The sequence below is a fragment of the Aegilops tauschii genome, chromosome 6, assembly GCF_002575655.3.
Source record: "Aegilops tauschii subsp. strangulata cultivar AL8/78 chromosome 6, Aet v6.0, whole genome shotgun sequence".
In the NCBI taxonomy this organism is placed as follows: Eukaryota; Viridiplantae; Streptophyta; class Magnoliopsida; order Poales; family Poaceae; genus Aegilops; species Aegilops tauschii.
Window position 1 is genome coordinate 183,099,151 of NC_053040.3, and position 13,165 is coordinate 183,112,315.

Consider the following 13,165-nt stretch of genomic DNA (forward strand, 5'->3'; position numbering starts at 1 on the left):
CGGATGTTTTCCTCCTTCGCCGGTATCGTGTAGTACAGCGATAGGTCACCCCTAGCACTGCATATCGCCATGTCATGCTTAGTGATGCACTTTTTTGCTACATATTTATTGTTTCTTCCCCCTCTTCTTTTCGGTAGACCCCGAGACCGACGCTGCCCCTGTGATCGACTACGTCACCGACGACCCTTCTTCCTTTTTAGCAGAGTTCCAGGCAAGCAAAACCCCCTTGATCATTCCTATATCACCCATTTCATTCTCTCTCATGCTTGCATTAGATTTTGCTACTGCATTTGATTGCTCCTATTCTGATGCATAGCCTGCTTTTGTACCTTACATGCTTATCCTAAACTGCTTAGTTTAGGTTGGTTAGTGATCCATCAGTGACCCCTCACCTTGTCCCAGTTGCCCCGGCTTGATGACCGATGACTCGATCAATGTGATCGACGTCCAGAGCCCGACACATCACCTCACCCCCTTTAGTTGTACGACACTGCAGGGCTACTATCGAGTGCCGAGGATGACACCTCGTGACACACTCCTAATGATAACTCTGTAGTGTAGCTAATTGGTCGTGGTCTGTCGAGGGTGATTCCTCCTTCACCACTCCCGATACGACTCTGTCGTGCAACACCTCAAGTGTGAACCTCGAGGGTGATTCCTCCTAGTTCACCTTGACGGTTAGATCGAGAAGGAATCCATCGAGGGTGATTCCTCGGATTCCCCCCTTGATGTTTTGACACAAGGTTACTTTGACTTTACCCCCAGAACCATGTTAAAGATGGGTCGGCCCCGAGGGGTACCCGCGAGAGTTATTGTTACTGCAGGACTGGAGGGACAGGCGGTACCGCCCCGGTAGAGGTGGACCTGAGTTCCCGACAGTCTCATGCAAGTCGGGTTGACCTGGAGGGTACCCGTGAGTTGATGTGAAGTCGGGTTGACCTAGAGGGTACCCGCGAGATTTCTACATGGCACGGCTGGGCATTCCGAACCCTTGCCGTAAGTCCACGAGACGGGGCGACAGGGTCATATCGATCGTGAGTCTCTGCTCGTTACCGTGCGCTCCCAAGTCACTAATGGTTTGGATATGTGATCCGAGTAGGCCTCTGGCCTTTTTCGCACTGATCACCACGCGGGAATAAGTATGAGCACTCGGCATCGTACGATTCTTCCGAAAGCTCTAGCAGACGTCCAGTTCAGCATTGTGGCACGGTCGAATCGTGCCATCTAGGACAGAGGTGGCGCTGGTATCCAGCCTGCTCACAATGACCCGGAGTGCAAAGGGCGATGGGACCAAGACCCCTGAGCACTTAGGATGTAGACCGGCGTGGACCTCTCTACGGAGCCTAGGTAGGAAGATGGTGTGTCGATCAGCCGAGGCCGGTCATGGCCTGATGGTGTGTCCGACCGGAGTTAATCAAGCATGTTGGGTAAGTTGGTGCACCCCTGCAGGGAAGTATATCTATTCGAATAGCGGTGTCCACGGTAACGGACGCTCGGTGCACCCCTGCTGAGGCATGTAATGGATATTATGGCTCCGGGATCGCTTTCTCGCAGGGACTCGAGGAAGTGATCTCTGGGCAATGTTACAACATACTTACTACTATTATAATATGTTACCCTTATCTCTTCTGATGCTGCAAGATGCTTGAAGATGCTAGTCTTCGATAGGCTAGGCTTTTTCCCTTCTCTTTTGGCATTCTACAGTTCAGTCCACAGATACAACCCATTCCTTTGATACTGGTGCATACTTAGTTTAGATCTGATGCAAGTCTTGCGAGTAATTCGGATGAGTACTCAAGGTTGCTTTGCTACCTATTTTCCCCCCATACCCATTTGTTGCGATCAGATGACGGATCCCAGGAGCCAGATGCCACAGCCGACGACTACTACTACTGCCCCGATGGAGCTTACTACTACGTGGAGACCGTCGATGACCAGGAGTAGTTAGGAGGCTCCCAGGCAGGAGGCCTTAGCCTTTCCGATCAGTGTCGCTATTTTGTGCTAGCCTTCTTAAGGCAAACTTGTCTAACTTATGTCTGTACTCAGATATTGTTGATTCCGCTGACTCTTGTGTATTCGAGCCCTCGAGGCCCCTGGCTTGTAATATGAAGCTTGTTTTATTTTAATTTGTGTCTAGAGTTGTGTTGTGATATCTTCCCGTGAGTCCCTGATCTTGATCATACACATTTGCATGTATGATTAGTGTATGATTGAGTCGGAGGCGTCACAGAGGCCAAAGCCAATTGAGAATTTTAGACCAAATGATGCTAATGATTGCACAACCGGCTAAGAGATGATCGACATTCTCAACGGTGTTGTGACAGAAAACACATGAGTCATTATGTGTAAGACCGCGTTTAGCATGATGATCTGCAATCCAAATCCTTCCACAGGCAGCCAACCAACTGAAGAATTTGCATATGAGAGGGGACCAAGATTTCCAAATTGCATTGGCCGAGGCCGATTTTGATGAAAAATGACCAAAAGACTCAAGGTTCCATTTTCATTTATCATTACCGTCATAGTCAAGTTGAACTCCGTGGATGGCCTCCGATAAGTTAAGTAACTAGATAAATTTGTCTATTGAGATGGCTTTAAAATATTTTAACCAACGACCTCCATCAAGTGCAAAAGCAACTATCCTTCTAGATCTAATGTTTTCTAGGATAACCTCAACAATATCTGGGGCAATAGAAGCAATAGGGGCGCCATCCATCCATGCATCATACCAAAAAAATTGTGCTTCCACGGTTGCCTAAGGTCACCTTAGTAGCGGCAATAAATTTCTGTAAATCTTAATTGCCAAGAGACTACCCCAAATGCCTCCATGGCTTCTCAGTATGAACATGAGCAATCCATGCCCGTCGCAGTTTAGTGGCCAAGCAATTTAGATTTCTCACTGCTTCCACAAAAAAATTAGATTTTTTCCTGAAAAGAAAACAAAAGTTCCATTTCAATTTCTGCCTACTTTCAATATCAAAGGTTTTAAAGATCATGTGTTGTGGAAGCCTCCCCGGCTGATTATATAGAGATCAATGTCGATGCCAGTTTTGTGGAGAGTATTAGTGCCGCCAGTGTGGGGGTGGTTGCTAGAAACTCGCGTGTCGAAGTAATCATTTCGTCGTGGGATTTTATTGGTTGGTGTAGCAACGTGAATGAAGATGAGCTCCGTGCTTGCCTCTTTATACCAATATTACCCTTCACTGGTCTGTTATTCTAGAGATTGACTATGCTTTTGTATGTTTTTTCTTGCAAATGAAAAGCTTGACAGGTCTCCTCTTGTTAATCTGAAGAAATAGGCTTTGAGTATCTCCAAGCTAATCCAGAATTTTAATATTTCTAAAATTAATCAGCTTGCCAATGGGGTGGCTCATGAGATTGCAAAGTTTAGCTTGTTAGTAGGTCTGATGGGGTTCTTATTAATAGTTTTCACCCTAATGTCATATGCTATAACAAATGATTGTAATAACATTTTAATTAATTAATATATGGGGTGTTTTAAAAAAAAGGTTAGCATCTTCGTAAAAAAATTACTAAGAAAAAATGGAATCCAATTAAGGAGTATATTTAGATTATTAGGGAGGGCACGATAGATTTGATAATTTGGTTCTCAACTTCTCAGCTAGTTCAATGAGGCTTCTGATTAGGAAGATCATGAGATCCCAATCAGGGGGGACAAACAAGAAGCAGAAGTGGAGGCATGTGGTGGCTACTAGAGTGAGTACCAGGATAAATAGAGGTGGGACAGCCACTATCTAGAAAGCACAAGACTTGAAGAAGGCCAAGAATTTAGAGACAAATAGAGGTAAAGAATTTTTCTTATGGTATTCATAATTATTTTGCTATTCTGTATAATTTTATTATTACTGAGAAAGCTAGAAATGTTGGAGAGTCAAGCTTGGTGACTCGGATTTTGAGATTAAAAAATGTTGAATTCCAGAGATCGAATGAATTTCATAATGAGCACTCTGATATGTTTCTTCCTCCTGATATTGATATTAGTGAGGGAAAAATAATCGGTAATTCTAACTTAGAATGTTCTGCTACATCACCCACTTCATCACACACTATTCTAGAGGATGACAACTCTTTCCACTAGATTGAGGTGTCTAGTAGGAGAAAAGGTAGTAGAAATCCCTTTCTAAAATATGTAAATGGTAGTTGCATTAATTGGATATGACAGGGGCCTGAATAGACTTGAAAAGATTAATAGGGTTCATGAACCCACGAGGGAAGAATGCCCTGAAATTGTTAGTCTTTCTGAATCAAAGGAAGACAAGTTCAATTAAAACTTTTGGATACAGCTGGAGTTTTTAATTGGAAGTGGTTGTCTGCTGTGAATACAGCTGGGGGCATTTTAGTTTGGATTAACATGGACAACTTTGAAGTAGTTGCATGGGATGTCTTAACTTTTTGTGTCTTTTGTCCCATTAAAGATAAAAGGGACTCTGTGGTTTGGAGATATGCGTTTGTTTATGGACCAGCTTATGATGAGCATAAACTAGTGTTTATTAGTGAGCTTCATAACTCTCTTAACTGTTGGTCGGGTCCCACTCTTGTTGGTGGGATTTTAAATCTGGTCAGAGAATGTAGGATCAGGAGCAATGGTGTTATTAATCAACAATGGGCTAACTTGTTCAACCACTGGATTAATAAATTTGGGTAAATAGAGGTTAAGAAATCTGGTAGGAGATTCACTTGGGCCAATAACTAGGAGAATCTGATTATGGATACTCTAGATAGAATTTTCATATCCGCGGACTAGGAAAATCCATTTCCCAGTGTGCTTGTGAAAGCTTTATCTGGAGTGGGTAATGATTATACCCCATTGATATCTCCCCTCCTACCAGTAAGCAATTTAGATTTGAGAAGTGGTGGGTCAGACTTGAGGGATTTAGAGATTTAGTTTGTAGAAACTAGAATGCTAGTTGTCATGTAGAACCCTATTAAGAATGGTAGTTCAAAATTAGGAGACTTGGGAAAACTCTCAAAGGCTGGAATGCTATTATTGAGGCTGCCCAAGAAAGACATAAGGAAGAGCTTATTGTTGAAAACGGTTGTACGTCTTGATATTCTTGTTGAATATGATTTCACATCTTGATATTCATGTTGAATTCCAACCTTTATCTCATCATTCTTAGAGTAGAATGGGCGAGATTGCAGGAGAACTCAAGCAGATCTCGCATAACGAGGAAGTTCAAGCTAGTCAGCAATCCAGGGGGAGGGACAGTAAGGAAGGTGATAGGAATACTACATATTTTCATGCTATGGCTAACTAGAGGAGGAGGAAGAAAATGATCAGCATGCTGGAGGACTCTACTGGACCCGTTGAAGACCCTCAAGGTATCTTGAGCATTGTTGTTAAATTTTACAAGAATTTGTTTGGTTTCCATCCTAAAATTAATGTTAACCTGATGGACAACTTCTGGGCCCCTAGTGAAATGGTCAATGATGGCCAAAACTCCCTCCTTGGGGCTGAGTTCACTGAGGATATTGTATTTGGCTCTATGCTGAAGGAGCACCTGGTCCAAATGAATTTTACTTTTTTGTTTTTCCAACAATTCTGGGAGTTGATTAAAAAGATCTCATGAATATGTTTAATTTGCGGAATAAGGAGAGCTAGAACTACTTAGATTAAACTTTTCACAGCTCACCCTTATTCCTAAAGAGTCAGATGTTGTGTCTATACTGAAATATAGGCCTATTGCTCTTACCAACTGTGATTTTTAAATTTCCTCCACATGTGTAACCAATAGGTTCGGTAGGGTGTGTGATGAGCTTATCTCCGCTAACCAAATAGCTTTCTGAGGGGGAGATATATCATGGAGAGTGTTGTGTATGTACATAAGATTATTCAAGATGTAGTTGTTAATAAGGGTTGTGGATTCATTTTTAAACTAGATTATGAAAAAGCCTATGACATGGTTAATAGAGAGTTTCATATTTCTATGATGCAACAGAGAAGATTTAGTCAGAAGTGGATCAAGTTAATTCGGTCCCTTCTGTTTAATGACATCAATAGCCACTTCTTTAAGACTTGAAGATGTGTGAGGTACGGAGATCCTATCTCTCCTTTGCTTTTAAATCTTGTAGCTAATGTTTTCACTCGTATGCTTATTAAAGCTGCATAAACTGGGTAGCTAGGAGGTCTATTCCAAAAGCTTAAGCCTACAGGAGTAGTCAATATGCAATATGCTGATGACACTCTCTTGTTCTTAGAGAAAGACATTGGGTCGGCTAGAGATCGCAAATAGGTTTTATTATGTTTTTAACAAATCTTTGTATGAGAACTAATTTTAACAAGTGTGATACAATATTGATGAGGATGAAGCCCAACCTTTTGCACAAACTTTGTGTTGTAGATTGGGTAAATTCCCATTGACAATTTGCGATGGGCTAGGAAAAGAGTTTTTTTTACATGTAGAAAAAGAGTAGCTAACTGGGATCTAGTGCCCATGAAAAGATCTTGGTGGGCTAGGAATCCCTAACATGTCTGAATTTAATTTATGCCTTCTTGCCTCCTGGGTCAAGAGGTACCAGCTTTCAGATAAGAAGATTTGAAAGCAGATTATTGATCTTAAATATAGAACCCAAAACCCTAATACTTTTTCTTGTTCTCCAACTAATGTCTCTCCATTTTTGAAGGGTGTTGAGTCTCATATGAGCTGCTAAAGCAGCCAAAATGGGATATCGATGGAAAGTTGAAAATGGAAAAAAGAAAATCAATTCTGAGAAGATCATTGGTTTGGCTCTTCTAGTTTACTTTATTATATGTGCTCTTAGGGCATGAACAATGGTAGCATATGGATACACATGCCCCATGAAAAAAGGTGGCTTAAGGCAACTGCATTGATTTTTCTCCCCAAAGTAAGCTACTATTAGTGGCCCTCATCAAATAATAAAAAATAGAAACTTAAAAAAAACTCTAATACATATGCATCTCTACTCCTTATTTCAATTTTTTCAGCTTTTTACATCGGTCCACAATTTTTCTCCCCAAGCACCCGTCTCTTACAGAGGATCTCGCTTCCTTATCCGAACCTAATTTCCCTAACATCCAATCCTATATGGCACATGGGGCATCACCATGAGGCTATGCATTGGCCATGCCCTTAGCGACCCTCGCTAAGGACCCTTTTGTTTTTTACATGGAAAAGATCCATGAAGTAACCGGCACAGCAAAATCAAACGATCATACTCAGTGCGTCCTAAACAATTTGCTGCACATGCCCATTCCGTCTACACATTGGCTACAAATGCAGTATAGAACAAACAAAATACTACCGTCATTATTAGGCAGTAGAAAAGCCAGATTAGGCACCAAAACGAGGAACTGAATGCCAGTTTGCAAATGGCTGTACAGTCACCATATAGATGGTACATCCACGCCACATTGACAATTTTTCATAACTTATATGTAGACCAAACGTTGGGACAGGATTTACATGCATTACAAAACAGAGAAAGCACACATTACAGTCTTCGAATGACCAAAGCATACTATGCTTTTTACGAAAAAGGTGTTGCTACCACATTTCATACGAATAACATTTTGGAGAGGCGGCATTACATACAAGACGTACGATGATCTTGCAGGATGTGTGAGACGCCCGGAATCTTCTCAGGCAACCCTAACACTTATCAGTCGTCACACTTTACACCAGAAAGGTACACTCGAGACTGTATGACGCTAGTCCCGATCAAGAAACCAGGCATCACCATCAAGTCGACTCTAGGCCTCTCGGCATTCTCATCCAAGACGATGTTCTTCACAACGCTTTCCATGTGAATCTCTGAGAACTCGCTTGCCTTCTTCACTTGGAAGACCCTGACCTTTGGGTCGAAAGAGTAGGCCAGCCTGTGCAACAACCATATGGACTTCGCCAACTTGAGAAATGCCTGATAGAAAGGTGTCCTTGGATGCCCGCCACTCATGACGTAGTTTCTCTGATCCATGTTGCCGAAGAAAGAACCTTCCATCTTTGGGTGCACAAGCAGTAGGTATTTGCTTCTGCAGAACTTTCCGAAAACTGAATCTGGGTTTTGGCTCAATACATCCAAAGGATCCATGGCTCGTACTGCAAGGAATTGATGGAAGAAAGCCTCATTGGAAACAGTGGCATTAGCAGCGTCAATCAAGAAGTTCTCTTGATGGAAACCACTGAAGATTCTCTGGCAGATATAAGACTCAAATGCATACTTCTTGTGAGCTCTCCTTGTGTAAACTACATCAGGTTCAATTGCGTTAGCAGCAGCATCAAGATCCCAACCTGCAGCTTTCATCATGTTGATCAAGGGCTTTGAGAACTCATGTATTGATTGGTATGCGTTATCAGCAGTAGATGTAAACAAGCTTGGTGTCAGCTCAACAGAGAAATAGCTCTCTTCTTCATCAGATTCCTCTGATTCCTTGTTAAGTAAGCCCCTTTGCTTCAATTTCTTCTCCAGTTTTGTTTTCCGATGTTTGGCCTCATCGGTTTGCTGCTGTAAGTGGGTAATCTCAGTATCTCTATTCTGGATCTGGGACTGGAACTTCTTTACCATGACCTCGTACGTCTTTAACAAGTTTTGCTGCTCCTGTATTTCAGAAAGCAAGCGTGAATCTTGAGGTGATGCTGCTACTGGCTTAGGATTTCTCTCTCTGTAAGTATGTTTGAGTTCTGAAAGGCTCGTGAGCTCATCTATGACAAGCTTATCAGCAGTTTGTATCTTGTCCGGGTCATATGGGGTGTGAGCTTCCTGCAGCTGAATGTATGCAGCCTTTAAAGAGGATATGTTGTTGAATATTCTTCCAATCATACTGCCCATGTTCTGATTCATATTTTCATCAATTGGTTGAGGATAAACTTTCTGGCTATTGTTGTCATAATTAAGTGACTCCTTGGAGCTGGGCCGGATCATTACTTCTTGCGCACAGGATCAACAAAGTTAGTTGTCTTTACCAGCCTGCAAATAGCATCCACCTGCAAAAACAAACACCGAGTAAGACACGAATTGCATAAACGGACATAACAGGAAAAATAGCTGAAAAGAAACTTTCTTTGCAAGTTCTTTACATCCTGTAATAAGAAAGAGAAATAGATCGTCCAAAATAAACTACAGCAAGCTTTGGGCATCTGAACCAGAGATTATATAACCACACACCCATATTCTGAACCTTGAACAACATATGTTACACAAAATGACCTCCACAACAAGTCCTCAACCCATCACAAACAATACAAAATTTGAGTATTCTAGTAGGACAGCTAACAATAACCCAACAACCAGTCGATCTCCCAAGATGAACGGTATGAACTGCACTTTACTCATTAGGGTGCCATGGGAAGATTCATTTCAAGACATATGGTCCATGTAACTGAAAGTACAAGAAACTACAAAGCAGGCAGCCTATATGGGTCAAAACCAATGTTATCTTTAGATACCAATCATAATCATAATCAACTCCCTGCCTCTTTACAGGTCGCTGATCCATATTAAAAAGCTTAACCATCACGTATCCTACACTGATGATGATGGTGTTGATTGCCCTCTAATCAAGAACCATGTGCAGCCCAATTATACATTGCTTTCCTCCCAAGTATTGGCTATAGCAGGCCCAAATTTTATTAATCTTAATATAAATGCATAGAGAAAGTCTATTTTCTAAACTATACTCGAATTTTCCCTTCATGTACCAACCGTCTACTGCAAGCTCCATGCCGTAAATGTCAAAATCAGCAAAGCCCACAAGGAACAAAGTCATAAAACATGTAACATTCAACTATATAGCAAGCATGTTGGGCGTCTAAAGCTTCTCCAGAAGTGGCTTCTGGCTGGCTCCCAGAGAAGTGGCTGAACTGTCTTTTAGTTATGCTTGCTGTCTGAGCTGTAATTAAAGTTTAAAATGTCTGGAATACCACTGAAGAAAAAGCTATCATGTTTGTTGTCTGACATAGGGACAGTTTAATCTGTGTTGCCTTAATATAAATCGTTAAGTTGACTTGGAAACGGGAGTTGATGTTGACAATATTAGGTATTTGTAATTAAGAGTTTCTTGACGCCTTGTAATTAATTTGTAACTTGGGGTTCCCATGTGGACATGCATTGCTCCAGATGAGCTTTAGATAATTAGTGGGATTCGTATATGATAGGTTACTATGAGATCCATGCGGTGTCTGGCTTGATAGCGCGAGACAGGTATTTTTGGGTAATCATACCCAGCTCAGTTGAGAACCCACTTGTTACACACCATCGTACTCCACTCATCCACTCTCCTCTCCTCCTCCATCACAATCACATGTATGTTCCTGTTCACTGGGAATCCACTAAGCCTCGACTTGGCTGGTGGACTGGTTCCCACTTCCCCAAGCAAACCCCTCACTTTACCACCTCGCCGATCTCCTGTCTGTTTCAAACCAGGCAGTTATGGCTTCAGCACTCCAGCAGCTGGTGCCGTCATTTGAAGCCGACAACCGCAGCTTCCCTGGAATTTACCTTCTCGCTGGATTTCGCTCTTCCCAGACGAATTCGAACCCTGCCCCTGGCCCCTGCATAGAGCCTTCCATAAATTTTCTTTGCTCCACCAAATGTCGGTTGCATAGCCCTAATCCTATGGTTTCCATAACCTCTACAACTTTCTTACAAGACCAAAAAACTAAAACGCTAACAAAGAGTGCAGAAAGTAAAAGCCCTAAAAACCTACGGTTACGGGTGACTACCGGAAGGAAGATGGCCACTTGTTCCTCAATAGAGACATGTAGGCTGTCCCGCAACAATTGTCACCCTCAGCTGATTAGAGAAATTCGTGCCATCATAGTGATAGATATATCTCAAGTTTGATTGAGTAGCTATATCACATGGGTGTTTCTTAGGATGAACATCATGAACCCACACATTACAACAACTAGGATGACTGCTCTCTCAGCTGATTATCCTTTCCTTGAACAATAAACCATCGAGAAAACGAAAACCTAGATCATGCTAAGCATTGGTATAAGCAAACAGCGCTGAAGAGAAGCAATAGGCATGTCATGGTTTTCTGTTGGCATCATAAGTTCATATTTTCGAACTTATCTGCAGCGCCTCTCTAACATAACTCAAAGAAATTGCCAGCAAGAAGTAAAACATATCAATTTCAGCTAAGGGAGGGCAACATATAGTGTGCATGAATCTGTTATTGACAGCCTAATTGCAAGGATGGTACATAGTGACAAGTTAGCAGCATACAAAATATATTCTTACCAGAAAACTAGAGACTAACCAGCATTTAATCAGGAAACTAAAGGGGAGGAGGAGGAGGAGGCGGCGGCGGACTCCACCTGATTCCGAGAGTGAGGAATCCGGCGCGGTGAGGACGGCAGCTGCTCCAGGGGAGGAGGTGTCCCGGCGATCTGGGCGCGGAGATCCGGGCAGTCGACGCGGCCAGGGAGGAGTGGGAGGGGTCGGGGGCGGTGGGGACGCGGCCAGGTCTGGCGAGGGGAAAGGAGCGCAGTGTCGAGGAGGCGAGCGAGGGTGCTCGCGAGTGAGGCAGAAGGGGGAGGATATCTGGTGCTACGGGAGCATCTAAGATTAGGTGCTTCAGGAGCTTTTCAACCGTTAGATCTGAGATCTGAAGGTCGAGGAAAGAGCTTACGTCTTTATTCAGAAAATATCCCCAGAAATTTGGTATTGCAAATCGGGTCCAGCGCATCTGTAGATGACCGTTGGATTTCAGATCCAATGGCCGAGAAGCTCTTGGAGCACCTAAACTTAGGTGCTCCCGTAGCACCTGATATTTTCCCACAGAAGGGAAGGCGGCGGATGAGAGGGATCGATAGAAGTGGGGAAATGGGGATAGTAGTACCCTGTACATAAATTTCACCAAATGTTGTCGATCAAATTGTTTAGGAGCATACATAAATTCCTTTTTTCAAATGACTACTGTTCCTAAATATATGACGTTTTGGTAGTTCAGACCTTGAGGAAGTAGATAATCGCCTGTTCATCGCAATAGGTATAAATATTCTATAATATATGTTACCTCATGATTACCTTTCATATTAGTGTGATTGTCTAAATAATAGTATATCAAATCATGCATTTGATTTAACTACCTAAATAAATCTTTGGATTTTATTTGATAACCACTTAGCAAGAACTTATTGTCTTGAGGGTAAGTCGATAAAAGGCGAGAGGGGAGGAGGAATGTTGGACAAGGACGAGGTGGACGACAAAACCATACGTTCTTTTTAAAGTAGGATGGATTATTTGATAATCACTTAGCAGGAACTTATTTAGTCAATAAAATCGAGAAGGGAGAAGGAGAGTTTCCTGATAGCTGGTCAACCGAGTCTTTGGCCAGTCACGCGTCGTGCATTCGATTGCCAGGGATCGCGCGTCTCTCATGCATCCTCCCTGGCTATTTCTCTCCCTTATCTTTTCTCGCATCCATCTCGTCCACTTGTTTGCCCTGCCACCCAACCGACCTCCTCCTCTTCATCTCTCTCTCTCTCTCTCGCTATCTTCTCTCCCCCTTCCCAGTGAGGCACCACCGCTGGTGAGCTCACACGCCACCCCCTCCCCCCTTGCCCCTGCTACTAACTAGCACTTCTCCCCTGCGCCGTAGAACCAAACCCCGCAGCTTTTTTTGGCCTCTGTGTGCTTCAATAGCCCCTTTGCTTTTTCGTGTAGAGGACGACGATTGGAGACGGTGGCTATGGCCGTGCTAGACGGGGCAAGCACCAGATGCTGCGGCCGGCAAGCCCAGGCGGCGCGACCAATGATGGCCGGAGCTACAACTGGCAAGCCCAGGTGGCGCGACCAACGATGGCCGAAGCTGCGACCGGCAAGCCCAACGTTGGAGAAGCATTGACCATGCGCTGGAACCGGCCGATGTCGGGGCTACAACCACGATGGAATTTTTGCTATAAATGGCAGACGTCGGGGTTACAACCACGATGAAAAATTGTTGCAACCACGGCGAACATTTTTTGTTGGAGGCGCGGCGAAGGCTGTAGCCGACGCAATGAAGAGCTATGACCGTTTGACAAGAAGCTGCAAAACCACGACGGTCGGCGGTGGAGAATGCTACAACCATGGATGACGAAATCTTCAACCGGCGACAGCAGATGGTACGGTCGTTGACAAGAAGTTGCAACCCATGACGGGCGGCGACGATGATGCAACAACAGCGGGACGGCAAGCT

General features: G+C 43.3%; 1 protein-coding gene across 3 annotated transcripts; it reads right to left on the reverse strand.

Moving 5' to 3' along the window:
- Window positions 1-7,393: 7,393 nt before the first annotated feature.
- LOC109775283 (protein GRAVITROPIC IN THE LIGHT 1) lies at window positions 7,394-11,552 on the reverse strand. Of its 3 annotated transcripts, none has more exons than XM_073501262.1 (3): window positions 11,301-11,552; window positions 10,221-10,529; window positions 7,394-8,963 (listed from the first exon to the last, which is right to left on the reverse strand). In XM_073501262.1, exon 3 carries the CDS (start codon window positions 8,899-8,901, stop codon window positions 7,642-7,644), a length of 1,260 nt encoding a protein of 419 aa, XP_073357363.1. In that variant the 5' UTR covers window positions 8,902-8,963; window positions 10,221-10,529; window positions 11,301-11,552; the 3' UTR covers window positions 7,394-7,641. The 3 variants fall into 3 exon arrangements, with proteins under 3 accessions (XP_073357363.1, XP_040248260.1, XP_020189623.1); XM_040392326.3 differs by having other exon boundaries at window positions 10,200-10,529; XM_020334034.4 differs by lacking the exon at window positions 10,221-10,529.
- Between the last annotated feature and the right edge of the window lie 1,613 nt (window positions 11,553-13,165).